The sequence below is a fragment of the Pundamilia nyererei genome, unplaced genomic scaffold, assembly GCF_000239375.1.
Source record: "Pundamilia nyererei isolate P.nyererei 1_Seehausen unplaced genomic scaffold, PunNye1.0 scaffold00187, whole genome shotgun sequence".
In the NCBI taxonomy this organism is placed as follows: Eukaryota; Metazoa; Chordata; class Actinopteri; order Cichliformes; family Cichlidae; genus Pundamilia; species Pundamilia nyererei.
This window is the reverse complement of record NW_005187588.1, coordinates 354389-369171: the sequence shown is the minus strand read 5'-3', so window position 1 is coordinate 369171 and position 14783 is coordinate 354389. Positions and strand designations below refer to the sequence as shown.

Below are 14783 nucleotides of genomic sequence, written 5' to 3'. Positions count from 1 at the left end.
CCCAGCAATCAAGCAAGCAAGCTCAACATCAGTACAGAGATTCAATACCATACTCCGATCCAATATTACAAAGTTAATTAGGACACAGTTTAACTCAACTATGAAGGTAGCACCAGTGAATCAATGATCCTTTGAATTATAGATTAATAATCAACATGTTCTTGAGTTTCTCGGGTACAACAAAAATGATTTCACCGTGACACCACTGAACCAATGTGTTTCCCCTTCACAAATCACCTGTCTCTTGAATCTTGTTGAGGCCCCATTTGTAGGGATTCCCTTCATGGAAGCTGTGGGAGTGTCGGAGGCGCTGCAGAGGAGGAACTGGAGGCAGGATGTTACTAAGACGGACGGCTTTTCTCAGCAACCTAAGTCTGACCAATGGACCTGTCCTCCTCAGCACTTCCATGGCACGCTGTTCACTGCAGCCCTGCAGGCTCACCCCATCGACCTGAGTCAGGTGACAAAAGATGTGGATGGAGTAGACGGTATAGATGTACACAACTACAAGTAGATTTAATGGCAGTGTAGGTTAAAAGAGAGAGAAAGAGAAACTCACAGACAAGATGATGTCTCCAATGTGTATGCGTCCATCTTGATCAGCAGTGCTGCCTTTTACTATGCTCTTCACCATCACGCCAGCACTGTATACTGAGGAAAGAACAATATATGAAATATATCAAATCTGAAATGAAACTGAGAACTGATTGCATAAATGTGGCACTGTATTTTATTTTTTATTGGATAAAGATGAAACTTACCTGAGTTTAGGTCACCTACATAGCTAGAGATGCTGAATCCCAGGCCCCGATTGTTCTTAGTGAACTGCACACTGAACTCATAGTCATCATTCAAGTCACTGACCTGGAAAGAAGTCCAGAAGAAAAAAAAAACATAATTACCACCTTGCAGTTGTATGCCTTCACCAACCAGTCAAGATGACATTTGCAACCACGTCTGTCCAGACTTATACAGCCTAATATATAGCGTGATATTTAAAGGAGTTTAATAGGTGGGCACCAAAGATTAGTGTCACGATACGGTCACAACCTCATCTTCTGTTCCTAAGTTACAGCACAGCAGAAAGGAAAAGTGTTTTCAAAGAACATTTTTATATCAAAGTGACATTCACTTGTGGTCCTTTGGTAATAAATTCTAATCTCATCATCATTTTACCCCATTGCACATGTGAGTGATATTTTGTCATAATTAGCATATGAATTTTTGAGCTATACCTATTTTAAATCGGTTCATAATTGAATAATAAAAATTTGTGCATGACGTAAGGAAATTACAGATTTTACGAACACATTACAATCATCAATTTGGGATGGACATGAGAAGACACGGAGAAACTGCCCTTTGACCATTGCATCTAATATATATACCTATTCAGGTCTTCCTTGTACTAAAGGAAGATGGGACAGAATATCCAAAAAACATCAGCTTCGCTGGCACAGATGCATAAAGATATCAATTAGATTTGAATTACACTGTAATATTTTTGATACCCCTCCCCTCCCACCCCTTCTCTTCCACAGGCACACATACACACACACATACACCCACCACGCCATCCAGGTTTTGCTGGTTGAAGACAGGGGAGGAACAGTGGTTGTCCTTAGGACCATCCCGGGCAATGAGCAATTTCACCCTGGTACCAGCATTTCGCAGCACCTATCCAGGCGAGCATAAATGAATAAGATGAACAGTTAAAAGCCACCTATTCTCAAACAGGGAAAACAGTGAAACCGCAAAAACAGATTAAGCAATGATTTAATCACCAATTTCACAAAGCGTTATTATCATTTGAAATCACGCCTCACCTGCGCCACCTGCTCGCTGTTCATGCCCGCCAAATCCGTATCGCCAATGCGCAGGATCTGATCTCCGCTGTGCAGGCGCTTATCCTGATGAGCAAAAGAAACTTGTTTTGATAACAATGCTTGGCTAAAAAACATCATTCCAACACTGCGCTGATTGAACCATTTTATTTGTGTACAAATTAGATAAACGAGAGGACTAATAATTCATTAATTGATCATAAGAGGATTCATTGTATTATCGAACAAGCTAGCATTCCCCTCTGCTTCTCGTCTTTCTAATTTTTTTATACCTTGCAGTTGTATGTGTTTGCATGCAACTGCAAGGTGGTATTTATGGTTCTTTCTGTGCTTCTTTGCAGTTCAGTGACTTGAATTATGAGTAGGCTAACCGAAGCTTGACTCTCCATTTGATTAGTCTTTTCATCTAAGTAATGGTGAAAATAAAAACAAGACAGGAAAGAAAAAGGATTTTTTTGTGTGTAAACGGCTATGTAAACTTTAGCTATGTGATTCAGTCGCAGGCACACTTACCCTTCCAGCAGCTCCTCCAGGGAGAATGGTCTTGACCATGACCCCTGTGCTCCGTCCTCCTATGATGCCAAAACCAAGTCCTTTCCCATCATTGGTCAGCTCTATCATCTCCACATGACGCCTCTAACAGGGCAAAGGTTACAATAAGTGGGAGGGAGACAGAAAAGGGGGAGTGAATAAATAATTTCTCATTAAATGCTTGAAAAAGGAGAAGAGTATTAGGTGTTTCATTCAGTTATTTTTTACATACATATGAGATACATAAATATTATATACAAGGCTTTCTGTACCTCGTGTGCAAAAGCAGAAAGGTTTCTCCCCATGGACATGGTACGGGAGATCCGAGGTGGAGTGCAGTACTAAAAGAAATGCCGTGTGTTAAATAAAAGCAAACTGGAATTATATTAAGAGAACTGATAAGTCTTCTTATGATCAGATAAGACTCATTTGATGATAGCCAACTGGGCCTGACTTACAAAATGCAAAGAGATATTCTGTAATGTGAAATGTGACATTTCAAATAGTAATGTGCTCCTTTTTACAACAGAATAAAAGAAATCATTTGATTGATTCGTAGTCTGTGCATGTTGAAAATAAAAGACTCCCTAATACTAAACTACTCCTGAATGACCTCTCTTTTATTGTGGCTATTTTTATATACCTGAGATTCAGTTGGAACATAGTTATCTGGGTAGATGTCTGAGAAGGACAGCTCCTGTGAGCCATGAGAGGAGATGCTGCCGTCCCTGGCAGAGCTGGACCTTCTGTTCTCCACGGCCCATGTGTACGAGTCGCTGTGGCTCAGCGTCTTTGTGCCCAGTGCTTCACCCTGGCATGGGCCACAGTTCATGGACACGGACTTGGAAATGCCCTTCCCCTGTTTAGATTTACACAACAGGGAGGAAGAGTTTAAATTGAATGCATGAAGCAACAGAAGAGATGGATTGGGTGGAGTGCATGGAGAGAGGATATATAAGAGAAGGATACAAGGGAAAGAAGGAAAAAAAGATGGGTGACAGGAAGATGGGTGACGGGGTTGACACAAATTGAAGAATGGAGACGTGCAGTCAGAGAGGAACAGGATGATGGTAAGAGAGCGATGGAGGCAAATCAAAAAGCATAGAGCAATTGAGAAAGGAGGCCAATGTGAGACAATGGAGAAAGATGTGAGAAGGAGAAGAGGGGAGAGAGAAGAATGGGTTGGGTGGGGGTGGGGTTAATGTGTGTTAACTGAAAGGGAAAAAATACAGAAAGATGTAAAATGGAGCAGAGAGGGAAAAGATTGCAGAGTGGAAACTTAAGGATCTGAGATAAAGGCTTCTTTTCAATACCACATAACCACAAAAGTGTTCTCTTTTGTCTGCAACGTTTTCAGTTTCAGAGTTTAAAAGCAAGTTTCAGTGGGTGCCTATTTGTGATTTGTATTCTATCCTAACAATTTTGACACCTGTTGAAATGGCAGAAAGAGCGTTAAAGAGAGAACGCTATGAAAAAACCATACCAACAGGAAACTTTACCCTCACATTCCAAATGCTATGCATAAAAAAAGAAATGTGCAAAGAATCTCAACTAATAAAAACCATGTCAGCGTCTGTCCTGTTAAAAATATCTAGAGATCTTTGACACACTCCAGTGCCGCGCTTCCCAGAATGCAAAGATGCCAGAACGCTACAAGCCCAAACCACATGGTAATCTAATATTCCCTGTGTGTTTAAACTTTGCCTATTAGAGGATGTCACAACTGGTAGACACCAAATGAGTACGCAGATATATGCGCCGTGGAAGTGCAGGATTGTATGCATAAAAACTCTTGGATGAGTGGCATCCAGAGCTCAAACACACACACACAAACAGACACACACATCAGCTCAAAACTTATGACAATGTTACAGACGACTTCTGTAAACTCTTCAACCTGATATATCCACTTCTTCCCTCCTCCTCCCCTCTCTCCCTCTTTCTCAGGGCTTTAGTGGTAAGCTTAGGTAAGCTGATTACTCATCCAGTCTGGTTCCTGCATTCAGTATTTTGGGAATGATTCCGGGCTCCTTCCTCACCATTCAAATGTACCAAACGCCCACACATTCTGGCTTTTCGCTATACCTTCGCCGCAGGCTTCTGTTGAGCTTGCTGTAAGCTCAGTATATGAAGGAACAGTGGGCTCTGCAGGACAGTCTTCAGCAGGGATAGCTTCTCCTGAGTGGGGGCCTCTCCTCTTTCCTTCAATTTGGCTTGCAGTCTCTCCACCGCCGCCAAGGCACACTGGGTATCTGCGAAGAAATTGTAGATTATTTGTGTCATTCAGAAACAGGATTTATCCCATTTGGCTTTGCATTAGTTTTCGCATGCTGTGGCAGCTGCTGAGACCGTGACACAAAGCCAGGTATTTGATATTAAGCTATTAAATGTCAACACTTACTAGTACCGGTGGGAAAGCAAAAGAGTAAACAATAAAAACAACTGTGCTTTCGAGGTTCGAGTGCTTGTCTGAAAAGAAAAATCTATGAACCAAGGCTGCCTGTGTGAGTTATTTTGATTTAAAATCTGTGGCTTGATATGGAGGCAGAAACTGAATTAAAGTGGTTACACACGCACACACAAACAACAAGAACCTATACTTCATCATACTAAAGGAGGCGTTCGACTTCACCGCAGAGCGAACGATGAAGCGTTTCATCAGGTCATACTGCCCTTGTTTATTTAGCTGAGTAGCAGCTGATGACCAGAAGCCACAACTGCAGTAATTGTACTTGGCAGAAGGTTAAAACCCCGTAACTCTTCACCGCAAAGTTTTGACTACTGACCAGATTGTGAGTTCTTTCGCCACCTGCACGTGTAACTGTTCCCTTACTGTCTGGCTGAGGCAGACATGCCTGACACCTTAATTGTAAGAGCTTAATGACGGCAGTGGTGTGCAGTCTGACAGCGGTAACAGAGTGCTCTACATCTTCAGCTGTTTGAATTCACTTACCTATGATTTCCATCGTTGCCTCACAGATCGGTATGAGTGAAGATTTCCTCCCGTTTCTTCCCTCAGTTAAATGTCATACTTGTCTGTTTGACAACTGCAAGATGAATAAAAACAAAGGTGATTGTGCAGATTTTTTTTAATGTGTTCCTTTTCACATTTTTAATGAAACTGAAAGGGATGAAAACATAAGATGATTTCAATAAAGTTTAGAGAATTATGAATCCTGTAACAATGTAATATTACTTCATTGTGTCTTTTTACACCTGTTTAGCAGCATGTATCGTTTTTACCCTACGTCTTGTAGGCCTGTGCCATGCTTGCTTGCAAGCGCCTTGCTTGTCACCTAATGCTCTTTAGCAGGATTTAAATCTTTTCCAAAAGGCTTTATCAACCAATGATGCTAATTAACAGCGACACATAGCCTCCATCATTCTGACTTGAGGAGGGGAGGAGGGGGGCAGTCTGTATGGCTTCGAAGCATGATGCCAGTGGCATGATTTGATTTGCAAAACGATCGACTAGAAATGACAACGACTCATCTTAAATCTAATTAGAAGCCATTGATAGGCAAGAGGGGTATGCGCAGTAATACATACCCTTCACGGCAGGGTAATTAAATCTTTAGCTTGTCCCTGCTGATATTAAAGCAATGCTGACAGCTTCCAAATATTACTAAAATATATTAGAGATTAATGGTTTACAGTAGAATTACACGTCCCCATTAGCAGTTCACCTGATGTTTAATCGAGCACACTGGTAATTTCTATTTATTTATTTTTTAAAATTTCTTATCCATAGCACTGAAACGCCATGTGCAGAAAGGTTCATCTCACCTCCATTGCAGCGCCTGTGGACGATCAACAGGTCCCCACTGAGCTCCAAGCACAGCACGCACACCACTTTCGAGAGTACACGGGACAGATTTGCCTTTGCCGAGTAGAAAAAAATTAGTCTGTCCTAATGGAATAAGTCATAACAGCTTATTGAGAGACGGGGAAATGTCAAGAAGCGAGCTCTGGGCTTTATTTTCCTGCATTGTGTCCGCAGCTTGTGAGCGCTCCGTGCAGTGCGCATGTCACACCCTCTGATCTTCAGGCGCAGAGGGCTCATCCCTACTGATAAAGAGCTAGCCATCAGTAATCCCGTAGCCACAGGTGGGAAGTAATTAAGTTAGCCACTCAGTATAAATGTGAGTATTTATGGTTTCTGCTACTTTCTACGCTATTAGCTTTATTAGACTTTCTTTGACAGATTTAGCCTATAGTTACCTCTAAGATGAAGATTTTACACAAGCTAACACGTTTTAATTTTTTGTTTAATTATAAAGTCATGATTGACATTATATGACATAACAGGATTTTCAAATACAACACTGTGGTTTCCAACTTTTTTGGCATCGCAGAAACAAAGCGGTGTGTGGCCTCAGTTACATTTTTGGATGTATGTGAGGCTGTTTTTAAAAAGCCTTTACATTATTTCAATTTTTAACAGATCCAATTGGAGATCTCGCCAAAAATGACCGGACCGTTTTCCTCCTTTTGACTTCCTGTCATCATATCAAGACCCTCAGTATCTGTTTGCTGTCCCTGTAGGCTACGTGAAACTGTTTATGGGGAACTTGAAATCTTTATCACACGCTTATTAATAACATCATGATGTTACATACAGTACATTTGTTAGAAGAATCAAACCACAGGCTTTCCCCCAAACCTAGTATCTACTTTAATACTTTAACCACGCTTTCATCTCGTAGCTGTTCTGTCGCGCTTTTCATTCATATAGAAAAGTTACGATAATGCGTTATTTTAATTTAATGTTACCTTAATTTATTAATGGATTTACATTATTATGCTACTACTTTTCCTTTTGCAAAGAATCTTCTGTTGTTGCTTTCAGCACATTTCAGTAGGGCGCATGCTTTTTAGAGTAAACCCTTTTGAGAAAATGATGGTTGACGTTGTTGTAAACCAGTTTACGTTTATGTGGGCCTATACGCCTTGTGGTGAAGTAGGCCGTGGACATTAACCATATTTGAATCAATTAAGAAATGTTTTTAAAAATTAAATAAATTTACAAATTTATTTGGAGTTTAATACGTTTTAATATTTGCTGTGCCAAAAAATGTCAGGTTTTCCGTTACAGGGAAAACCCGTTCGGATTGATCTGTAAAACAGCCCCCCAACTCATAGTCGGACTTTCTGTAGGCATATGGATAACTTCTGCAGGTCACCGTAGCAAAATCATTTAATGGGTTCCATGGTGCGATTAACCGAAACCAGCCCTGTGGTTTCCCCCCTTGTCCCTCTTGATTAGCTAACAATGTGGAATTTGTGGGAACGCTTACGTGTTCTCACACGGCAGGTGGAGCTCTAGGTCCAGAGATTTAGGAGCCAGATCCAGTTCCTTGTTTTCCACTGCACACCCTGGTTCTCGTCTCCCCATTTCTCTCCCTGCATCCCCAAGGCAAGAATCATCACCCTCTTCCCAGCCCTCCATCCACCCTGCTCCCCGCCCGCCTGCAACGCAACGCTCCTCGCGCCGGGCTGCGCTCTGATCAGCCGAGCATTCACCGCGCCTCCAAATTGGTTTGTCATTTCTGACCCCTCTCTCTCTGCGCCGACCACGGTCCTCTGCTCCACTGCGCTCTGAGCCCGTGGACTTCAGCAGAAGTCACTAAGAACATAAAGGCAGCCGAGAAAGATAAAAAGAGAGAGGGAGGGAGGGAGGGAGGGATACAGACAGACGGATAGAGAGAGGGAGAGACAGAGATACGCCTCTGTCCTCCTCCGGCGCTCCGCTGGACTCAGTGCGTTTGGACGGACTGACGGACGTGATACCTCCTACTGTGCGAGCTCTGATCGGGATACTAAGCACGCAGCTATTGGTTTGTTACACCCTCGGCTTCTTTATTTCGATACCCTCTTTCAGGAACACTTGCCAATGTCGTTCTGCAGCCGCGAGAATTAACTAGAGCCGGAGTCGAGGCACAAACCAACCACTGAAATTTATCGACTAGGAAGATACGTTTGTACACAAGAATTGCGTTCTGGTGACTGTATAGAGCAAAGAAGGAGAAGAAGGAGAAAGGTTATTCCCGACTCTTCTCTGCGCTGGATGTGTAAGCTATACATGCGCCTATACTGCTGCGACTGGCGATAAGGTAAGAGCCCGCTCTGTGTACCGACACAAATGATGGGAATTTTTTCCAGACATTACTGGTAAACGTCTTGGCTTTATGTCAAACCGTGTCACTGAATTGCTCCGAAAGCGCTGACTTTGGATGTTACTGGTGCCCATGGGAATGTGGCCTGCCATTATTGTACTTACGGGGAGCGGAAACTGGCCTTAATGGACGATTGGGTAAAATGTAATATAGTGCCAGCATTTGTACAGATGATGGTCCAGAGGCTAGTGGCTGCATGGGCGTCGCTAGGATGTGAGACGTCGCTAAGGCGAAGTAATAAGCAGTGATACCCATAACCGCTCCGGAAAATAATCAATGCAATCACATTATCCCATGACATCTTCTCGGCCAGGGTGTACACATAATTATTATTCTGTAGCCGCAAGTACCTGCCTCACTGCAGGGCGTAATGACAAATCACATGCTCTGGCATGATAGATGACAGACAGACCAAGTGTTCACCTCATCAGTATTTCCTCTCCTGTTTTATGTGGTTGTCATTTGAGTACAGCTAGAGCTTATTTGGGGGCTGTGCTGGTTTGATCAACCGCAGTCTGAAATCCAGAGTAAATCCAACGGCTTTGTAAGAGAAGGAATATCCAGCAGGCCAGTGCACCTCAGGATACGTCAATCATGCGGATATATGAGTGAAAGCTTTGGCTCTTATTTACAGAAGAGGCGTCCGGGGTTGCAGATGACCTTGATGTGAAACTGTGAAGGCGGCAGAATCCATCGATGTTGACCTCACGCTGAAAAAATAAATTTAAAAAATATATATAAATATGAACTTGTGTCAGATTCGTGTGACCGCAGACGTGTACTCTCCCTAAGAAAAATGAAGTAGTAACATAGCCTAAACCTTAAAAGAAAAGAAAAAAAGCCACACTGATAATAAACAACATGGTTCATTGTAAGTTGTCTGCCTCCCAAATACTTGCAGGTGTCTGACAGTTAAAACAGCCTTAATAGTCATTTGCGTTCTGTGTCTGCTTGGGTAGCTGTAGGCTCGCCCTTTTGACTTTCAGCACCCAAATGGCCATCAGCAAAGAGATTCAGTGTAAACTCTTTGTGTGGATCTCAGTGTTTAAACAAAGGGTGGATAAAATGTAGGTTGCTGGTTGACGTTGTGTTGAGTCAGTGCTGCGGCTGAGATAGGTGTCTCAACAGAATCCACCAAGCAGGTGAGCAATAGTCAGCGTTGGATGATGTGCATCTGTCTACAGTGAAGACATTTTTGCCATTCTATCTGTTAAAGGACAGCTCTGTCTCCAGGACGCTCAAGGACTGTGAATGTTGTGGATATCATTAATATTTCTGCTTATATCAAAGTGTTACCATAGTTCTTTGCTTTGCTTTTACAGACTAAAACGATTATTCGTTTTACAGTAAATATTCATCAAACTGTTGTAAGAATATAGCTTTCTCTTCAAATATTGCAGTTTATTGTCGGTGTCTGCTAAGCTTTCGTTGTTTTTTTTTCAGATTAGTTGTAAAACAGTGAAGAAAGATGGGGACTCAGTAGTGTTTACCTGTCCAAAATCACACCTGCTGCAGGGGATGTTTTTGGTTTACTTTCCTGACGGTCTCAGTCTGCCTCTCTGGAGAGAGAGCCACATCACACTGTGAATGCGAGATGTGTCAAAGAGCATCTTAGGTCACGTTCAGTAATGGCACTCACGCAGCACTGATGTTGTGAAGCACCTGAAGCTGTTTAATGTGCAACTGCAGCAATCAAGCATTCTGCTGACTGTGGGTCTATCTGTCTTCTTTTAATTAGGTCACAGATTCCTTTCTGTTTAGATGCACAAGACATACTAAGCTCCTTGCTGGGGAAAACATGGAACGAATATTAGGAGGGTTGTGCTAATTTGGTTTGTTCTGCTTGAATGACCAGGGCCTCACTTTCTTTGTTTGGCACTGTTACCGTAACACAATATTTGATTTAGATTTGGAAGGCTCCAATAACAGTGTCTCACCCTGCAATGGAAGCAGCCTGTAATTTAAATAAGGGATCGTATGTTAAGCATCTTCTGCTCACATGGAAACCTCGAGAAATGAAAACACAACTTGGCAGAGAATATAATCTGTTGCAGACAGACAACAAGACACACAAATACACATGGGATTATTAAGACAAGCAGGCATATAATCAGTTTTGTAATAAGTGTTAGCATGCTTGCTTACTAAAGTCTCTATTTATATTGTCAAGGGTTAATAGAGAGTCTAACTTAAGCACTTGTGCAATTAATTCCATTTAGTAGGCATGCAGAATAAAATACTGATTTCCCCAGAAGCATTTTAACAAGTGATTCTGCAAAAAAAGAATCAGGTTCTTGGATTCGGCTCTCTATTTAGTTAAATTATGCATGGCAAAGTAAAGGTTTGTGTTAGAGAGCCTTGTAGATAGAAGGTGATGTTTATTATGCTCAGTGAGGTTGACAGCCAGCCTTCCTGCAGAAATAAACTGTCGCTTTCCTGGCTTGAGCTGTAAAAAAATAACAACAAATCCTAGCGCTGTAACAATAAAACATTATTTTCAATGATAACAGAAGCATAGACTTTCAGTGCTCTGTTTCATAACGTGATGATGATTCACATTCCTGGTTTCAGCCCCACTTTGTGTGCTGAGCTTAACCTAATTCAAAAGCCCTTTCCTGCACTATACGACATCTCCCATTTTAAAACAATGAGACTAGGTCCTTGGTTGCCTTCCTCTGCCATCTAAACCTCTGGCCATGTGTTAACACATCCTTCCTCCTACCCTTTCCTTCCCTCAAACAATAACCCTAGTTTTCTTCATTTTGCACCAGACTACCAGCTCTCTTAATATGTGAAACACACCTCACATAACATCGAACCCTAACAGAGTTTCACCATGAGACGGGCCCACAGTTACTTTGAGCTCTGATTAGATATGTGCTCGGAAAACGGGAAAGCTAATAGCAGACATAGCAGACGACAGTCAGATCTCAGAGCATTCAGAGACTCGGTGCTGCTATGATCTCCTAGAATAGTCCCGCAGACATAGATGTCTTATTTTACCTAAAAAAACCCCTCTTGAAATATGTTCTGTTTGAACCACCACAGCTTATTATCTGCCTGTACCTTCAGGCTGAAAAAAGGCACACTGTTGGCCTGCTTGCTTATACAGTGTGCTATGGGGCTGTTAGTATGGTGCTGAAAGTGATACATTTTGTCATTCTGCTCAGTGGTTTTTGCATTGTTGAGCACTCTATTATAATCATACCATTAAACCGCATCAGCACTATGATACAGAATCATCTAGTGATTGTAAAGCGCAGGCTTAAAACAGATGATGCACATGGTTCACTGTAACTCACTAGGATGAGGATATAGTGATAATTCAGATATAGAGGATATATTTGTAAAGTTTGTGAAGAAAACCAGAATTAAATTAGAATTAATATGTATTATTTTTGGTTTAGATGTTTCTATTGAACAAAAATAATAAAAAAAAATAGCTGCACATTTTGGTTTCTTTTTGCTGATTTGATAGTGAAATAATGAATTTGGGCTTTTTGTAATGTCTGGTCAGTTGAAATAAGGTGAGTGAATGAATACTTGGAAATAATACATGAAATAAATAATATCAGTGGGCTCACTAGATAGGAATCTTTATCCAAGTTATCTAAGTATAAAATGAGACTAAAACATGTACAATAAACAAGTGTGATCCATGGTCATGAGAAAAATTCACCTTATGTTATCACTTTTGTTTACTTTTGAAAAGTTTTTTTTTTTACTTTTCAAAAGAACTCTATTTTTGATTTAATTAGGAGCTTTCAAAGACAAAGGAGGGTCTATAGCAGAATAGACAACATGTTCCTTGAAGCACCCCTGAACTATTTTAAAGGCTTGATTACTTAGTTTTCAATCAAAGATTTTTCTAACAGACAAATCAAACCAGATCAAGGGACTTAGGTTGTGAAACGTCTTACGTGGAATGAAAGTAGTTGAGAAATCAGTCGGTGCAAATCCGTTTTGAGAATGATTACACCTCCGTACGGGAAAAATTATTAAGCAATATTTTGATTGACTTATTATGAAAATAAAATGCCAAACATTATTTAGATCTAGCTGTAAAAAATAAATTCAGATTTTTATTAAGTTCCAGTCAGCCGAAATAACGTCAGTGAATACTTGGAAATAATACATGAAAGAAGAAATATTGATGGAATCATTTGGCAATACGTTTTATGGATGTTGCAGAGAAAGTGAGACCAGAACATATTGACAGGGAGAAAGTGTGATCTATGTTCAGGAGAAAATTTTCACCCAATGTTAATTCTTTTGGTTTCCTTTTTTAAATAAAACAACAAAGCAAAAAAAATATTTTTTTATTGAAGGCTTTCACTGGACCATCAGTAGTAGACACCCGGATATTCGTCAGGGATTCAGGCACGATTCTTCGAAGCATCTCTTAAAGCTTTGATTACATTTTTAATTTTAATCAACAGCTTTTTTTTATTTTTTGATAACAGACAAACAAGCCCAAGGACCTTAGGTTGTGAAATGCCTCACATGGGTTAAAAGTAATTGAGTCAGTGTAAATCAGTTTTGAGAATGATTGCCCGTCAGTAAATGAAAATTAATAAGCATTATTTTGATTGTTTTGATTGACTTATTACGTGAGAGATTTATCGAGAAAAATGCCCCAAATTACCGAGTTCTAGTTTTTAAAATTCAGTTTCCCTTTGATTCTCTTTGCTAATATGATAGTGAATTAATAAATGTGGGTTTCCAGTATGTGGCGGTCACTTAAAATCAGGTCAGTGAACATCAGGAAACCAGAATCAGTGTTTTCTTGCAGTTTCCAGTCTCTATTTTCATACATAAAATATGTAACTTTGGTGGAATCATTAGTGAGGAAGCTTTAAGCTGCATATAAAATGAGACCCCAGCGTGTTGCAAAAGAGCCAGTTTGATTTATGTTCCAGGGTAAAAAAAAAATCACCTGATATTATTGCTTTTATTATTTCAATTTTTATTGAGTTAGCAACTTTCAGAGACAGAGGAGGGTCAGTAGACACATGGATTAAAAAAAAATGATGTTCTCTGACGTACCTCTGAACCAATATAAAGGTTTGATTGCATTTTGTTTTTAATCAAAGTTTCTTTTTAACAGACAAACAAGCCCAAGGACCATAGACTATGAAATGTCTCACACGGGATAAATTACTGAGAAATCAATTAGTGTAAATCAGTTTTGAGAAAGGCTGCCCCTCAGTAAAGGAAAATTAACGTATTATCTAAGATATTTTTCAAGAAAAATGCCAAACATTGATATTTTGACTATTTTCTGGCAGTTTCAAGCTATTTTCGTACATTAAATATGCATTATGCTAGAATCGTTAGTTAGGAAGCTTTATGGGTGTTTCCATTTAAAATGAGACTAGAATATGTTGAAAAACATCCAGTATGATTCATGTTCAAGAACCACGATGTTGCTGCTTTTCTTTTAATTTTCAATTTTTATTAAGTTGATAGCGTTCAGAGACACAGCAGGGTCCCTCGTCGACATATGGATAAAAAGTGATATGTTCTTTGATGCACCCCTGAACCAGCCTTAAGGTTTGATTGCATTTTGTTTTTAATCAACAATTTTATAACAGACAAACAAGCCCAAGGACCTTGGGTTGTGAAAAGGCTCAAGTGGGATAAAAATAATTGAGAAATCAATCAGTGTAAATCAATTTTAAGAATGATCACCCCTCAGCCATTTATTATGATAATATAAATATGTGTTGTGGTGATGTTTTCTGGCTCTTCCCTACCTTCCAAACATAAAAACTCCTAAAGAGATTGAACATTACATAAAATAGCCTACGCTTTCCATCATCGTTATAATAATGTAAACAGGCTGATGGCTTGCACTGCACCATCTTTCCTTTTAAGCAATCAATTTCAGGTGCTTAAGTGGGGAAAATCAATGTCAGATTTTACAGTTATGTTTTTTCAAAGCCAGATGTGTATATGTTTTTCTGACCAGTTGACTTTTTTTGTCTTGTTCGTTGAGTCAGTGTAAAATCTATTTGAGACCCAACTTTTATGTTGTCACAATTGAGTTTTATTTAACATGGTTTTATTGGTTGCACACTATAGTGCTGTCTTGAAGAGGAGAGAGGAGGCTGTTCATGGTACATTTATTCAGTTTGTGCACCGTTATTATGGGTAACAGTCTGAAAAGTGTGTTTACAATGACTGGAAATTTAGTAACTCAAAGAAGAATAAAGAGAATTAATGTTTGTGT

At 40.1% G+C, this 14783-nt stretch overlaps 2 protein-coding genes across 13 annotated transcripts in view; one reads left to right on the top strand and one right to left on the bottom strand.

The window, feature by feature from the left end:
- Window positions 1-6569, bottom strand: part of LOC102203587 (multiple PDZ domain protein) — a 47927-nt gene extending 41358 nt beyond the window's left edge. For all 4 annotated transcript variants that reach the window (XM_005747020.1, XM_005747021.1, XM_005747022.1 and 1 more), the window contains exons 1-11: window positions 6162-6569; window positions 5329-5422; window positions 4461-4627; window positions 3019-3234; window positions 2648-2716; window positions 2358-2480; window positions 1827-1910; window positions 1570-1677; window positions 762-864; window positions 560-651; window positions 238-451 (exon numbers count right to left, since the gene is read on the bottom strand). In XM_005747020.1, the coding sequence (XP_005747077.1) occupies window positions 238-451; window positions 560-651; window positions 762-864; window positions 1570-1677; window positions 1827-1910; window positions 2358-2480; window positions 2648-2716; window positions 3019-3234; window positions 4461-4627; window positions 5329-5341 (1189 nt within the window). In that variant the 5' untranslated portion in view covers window positions 5342-5422; window positions 6162-6569. The remainder of the gene's footprint in view (window positions 1-237; window positions 452-559; window positions 652-761; window positions 865-1569; window positions 1678-1826; window positions 1911-2357; window positions 2481-2647; window positions 2717-3018; window positions 3235-4460; window positions 4628-5328; window positions 5423-6161) is intronic.
- A 1186-nt stretch (window positions 6570-7755) lies between these two features.
- adgrl3.1 (adhesion G protein-coupled receptor L3.1) overlaps window positions 7756-14783 on the top strand; it is a 119996-nt gene continuing 112968 nt past the window's right edge. For all 9 annotated transcript variants that reach the window (XM_013914341.1, XM_013914337.1, XM_005747019.1 and 6 more), the window contains exon 1: window positions 7756-8488. The gene's annotated coding sequence lies outside the window, so the exon portion shown is untranslated. The remainder of the gene's footprint in view (window positions 8489-14783) is intronic.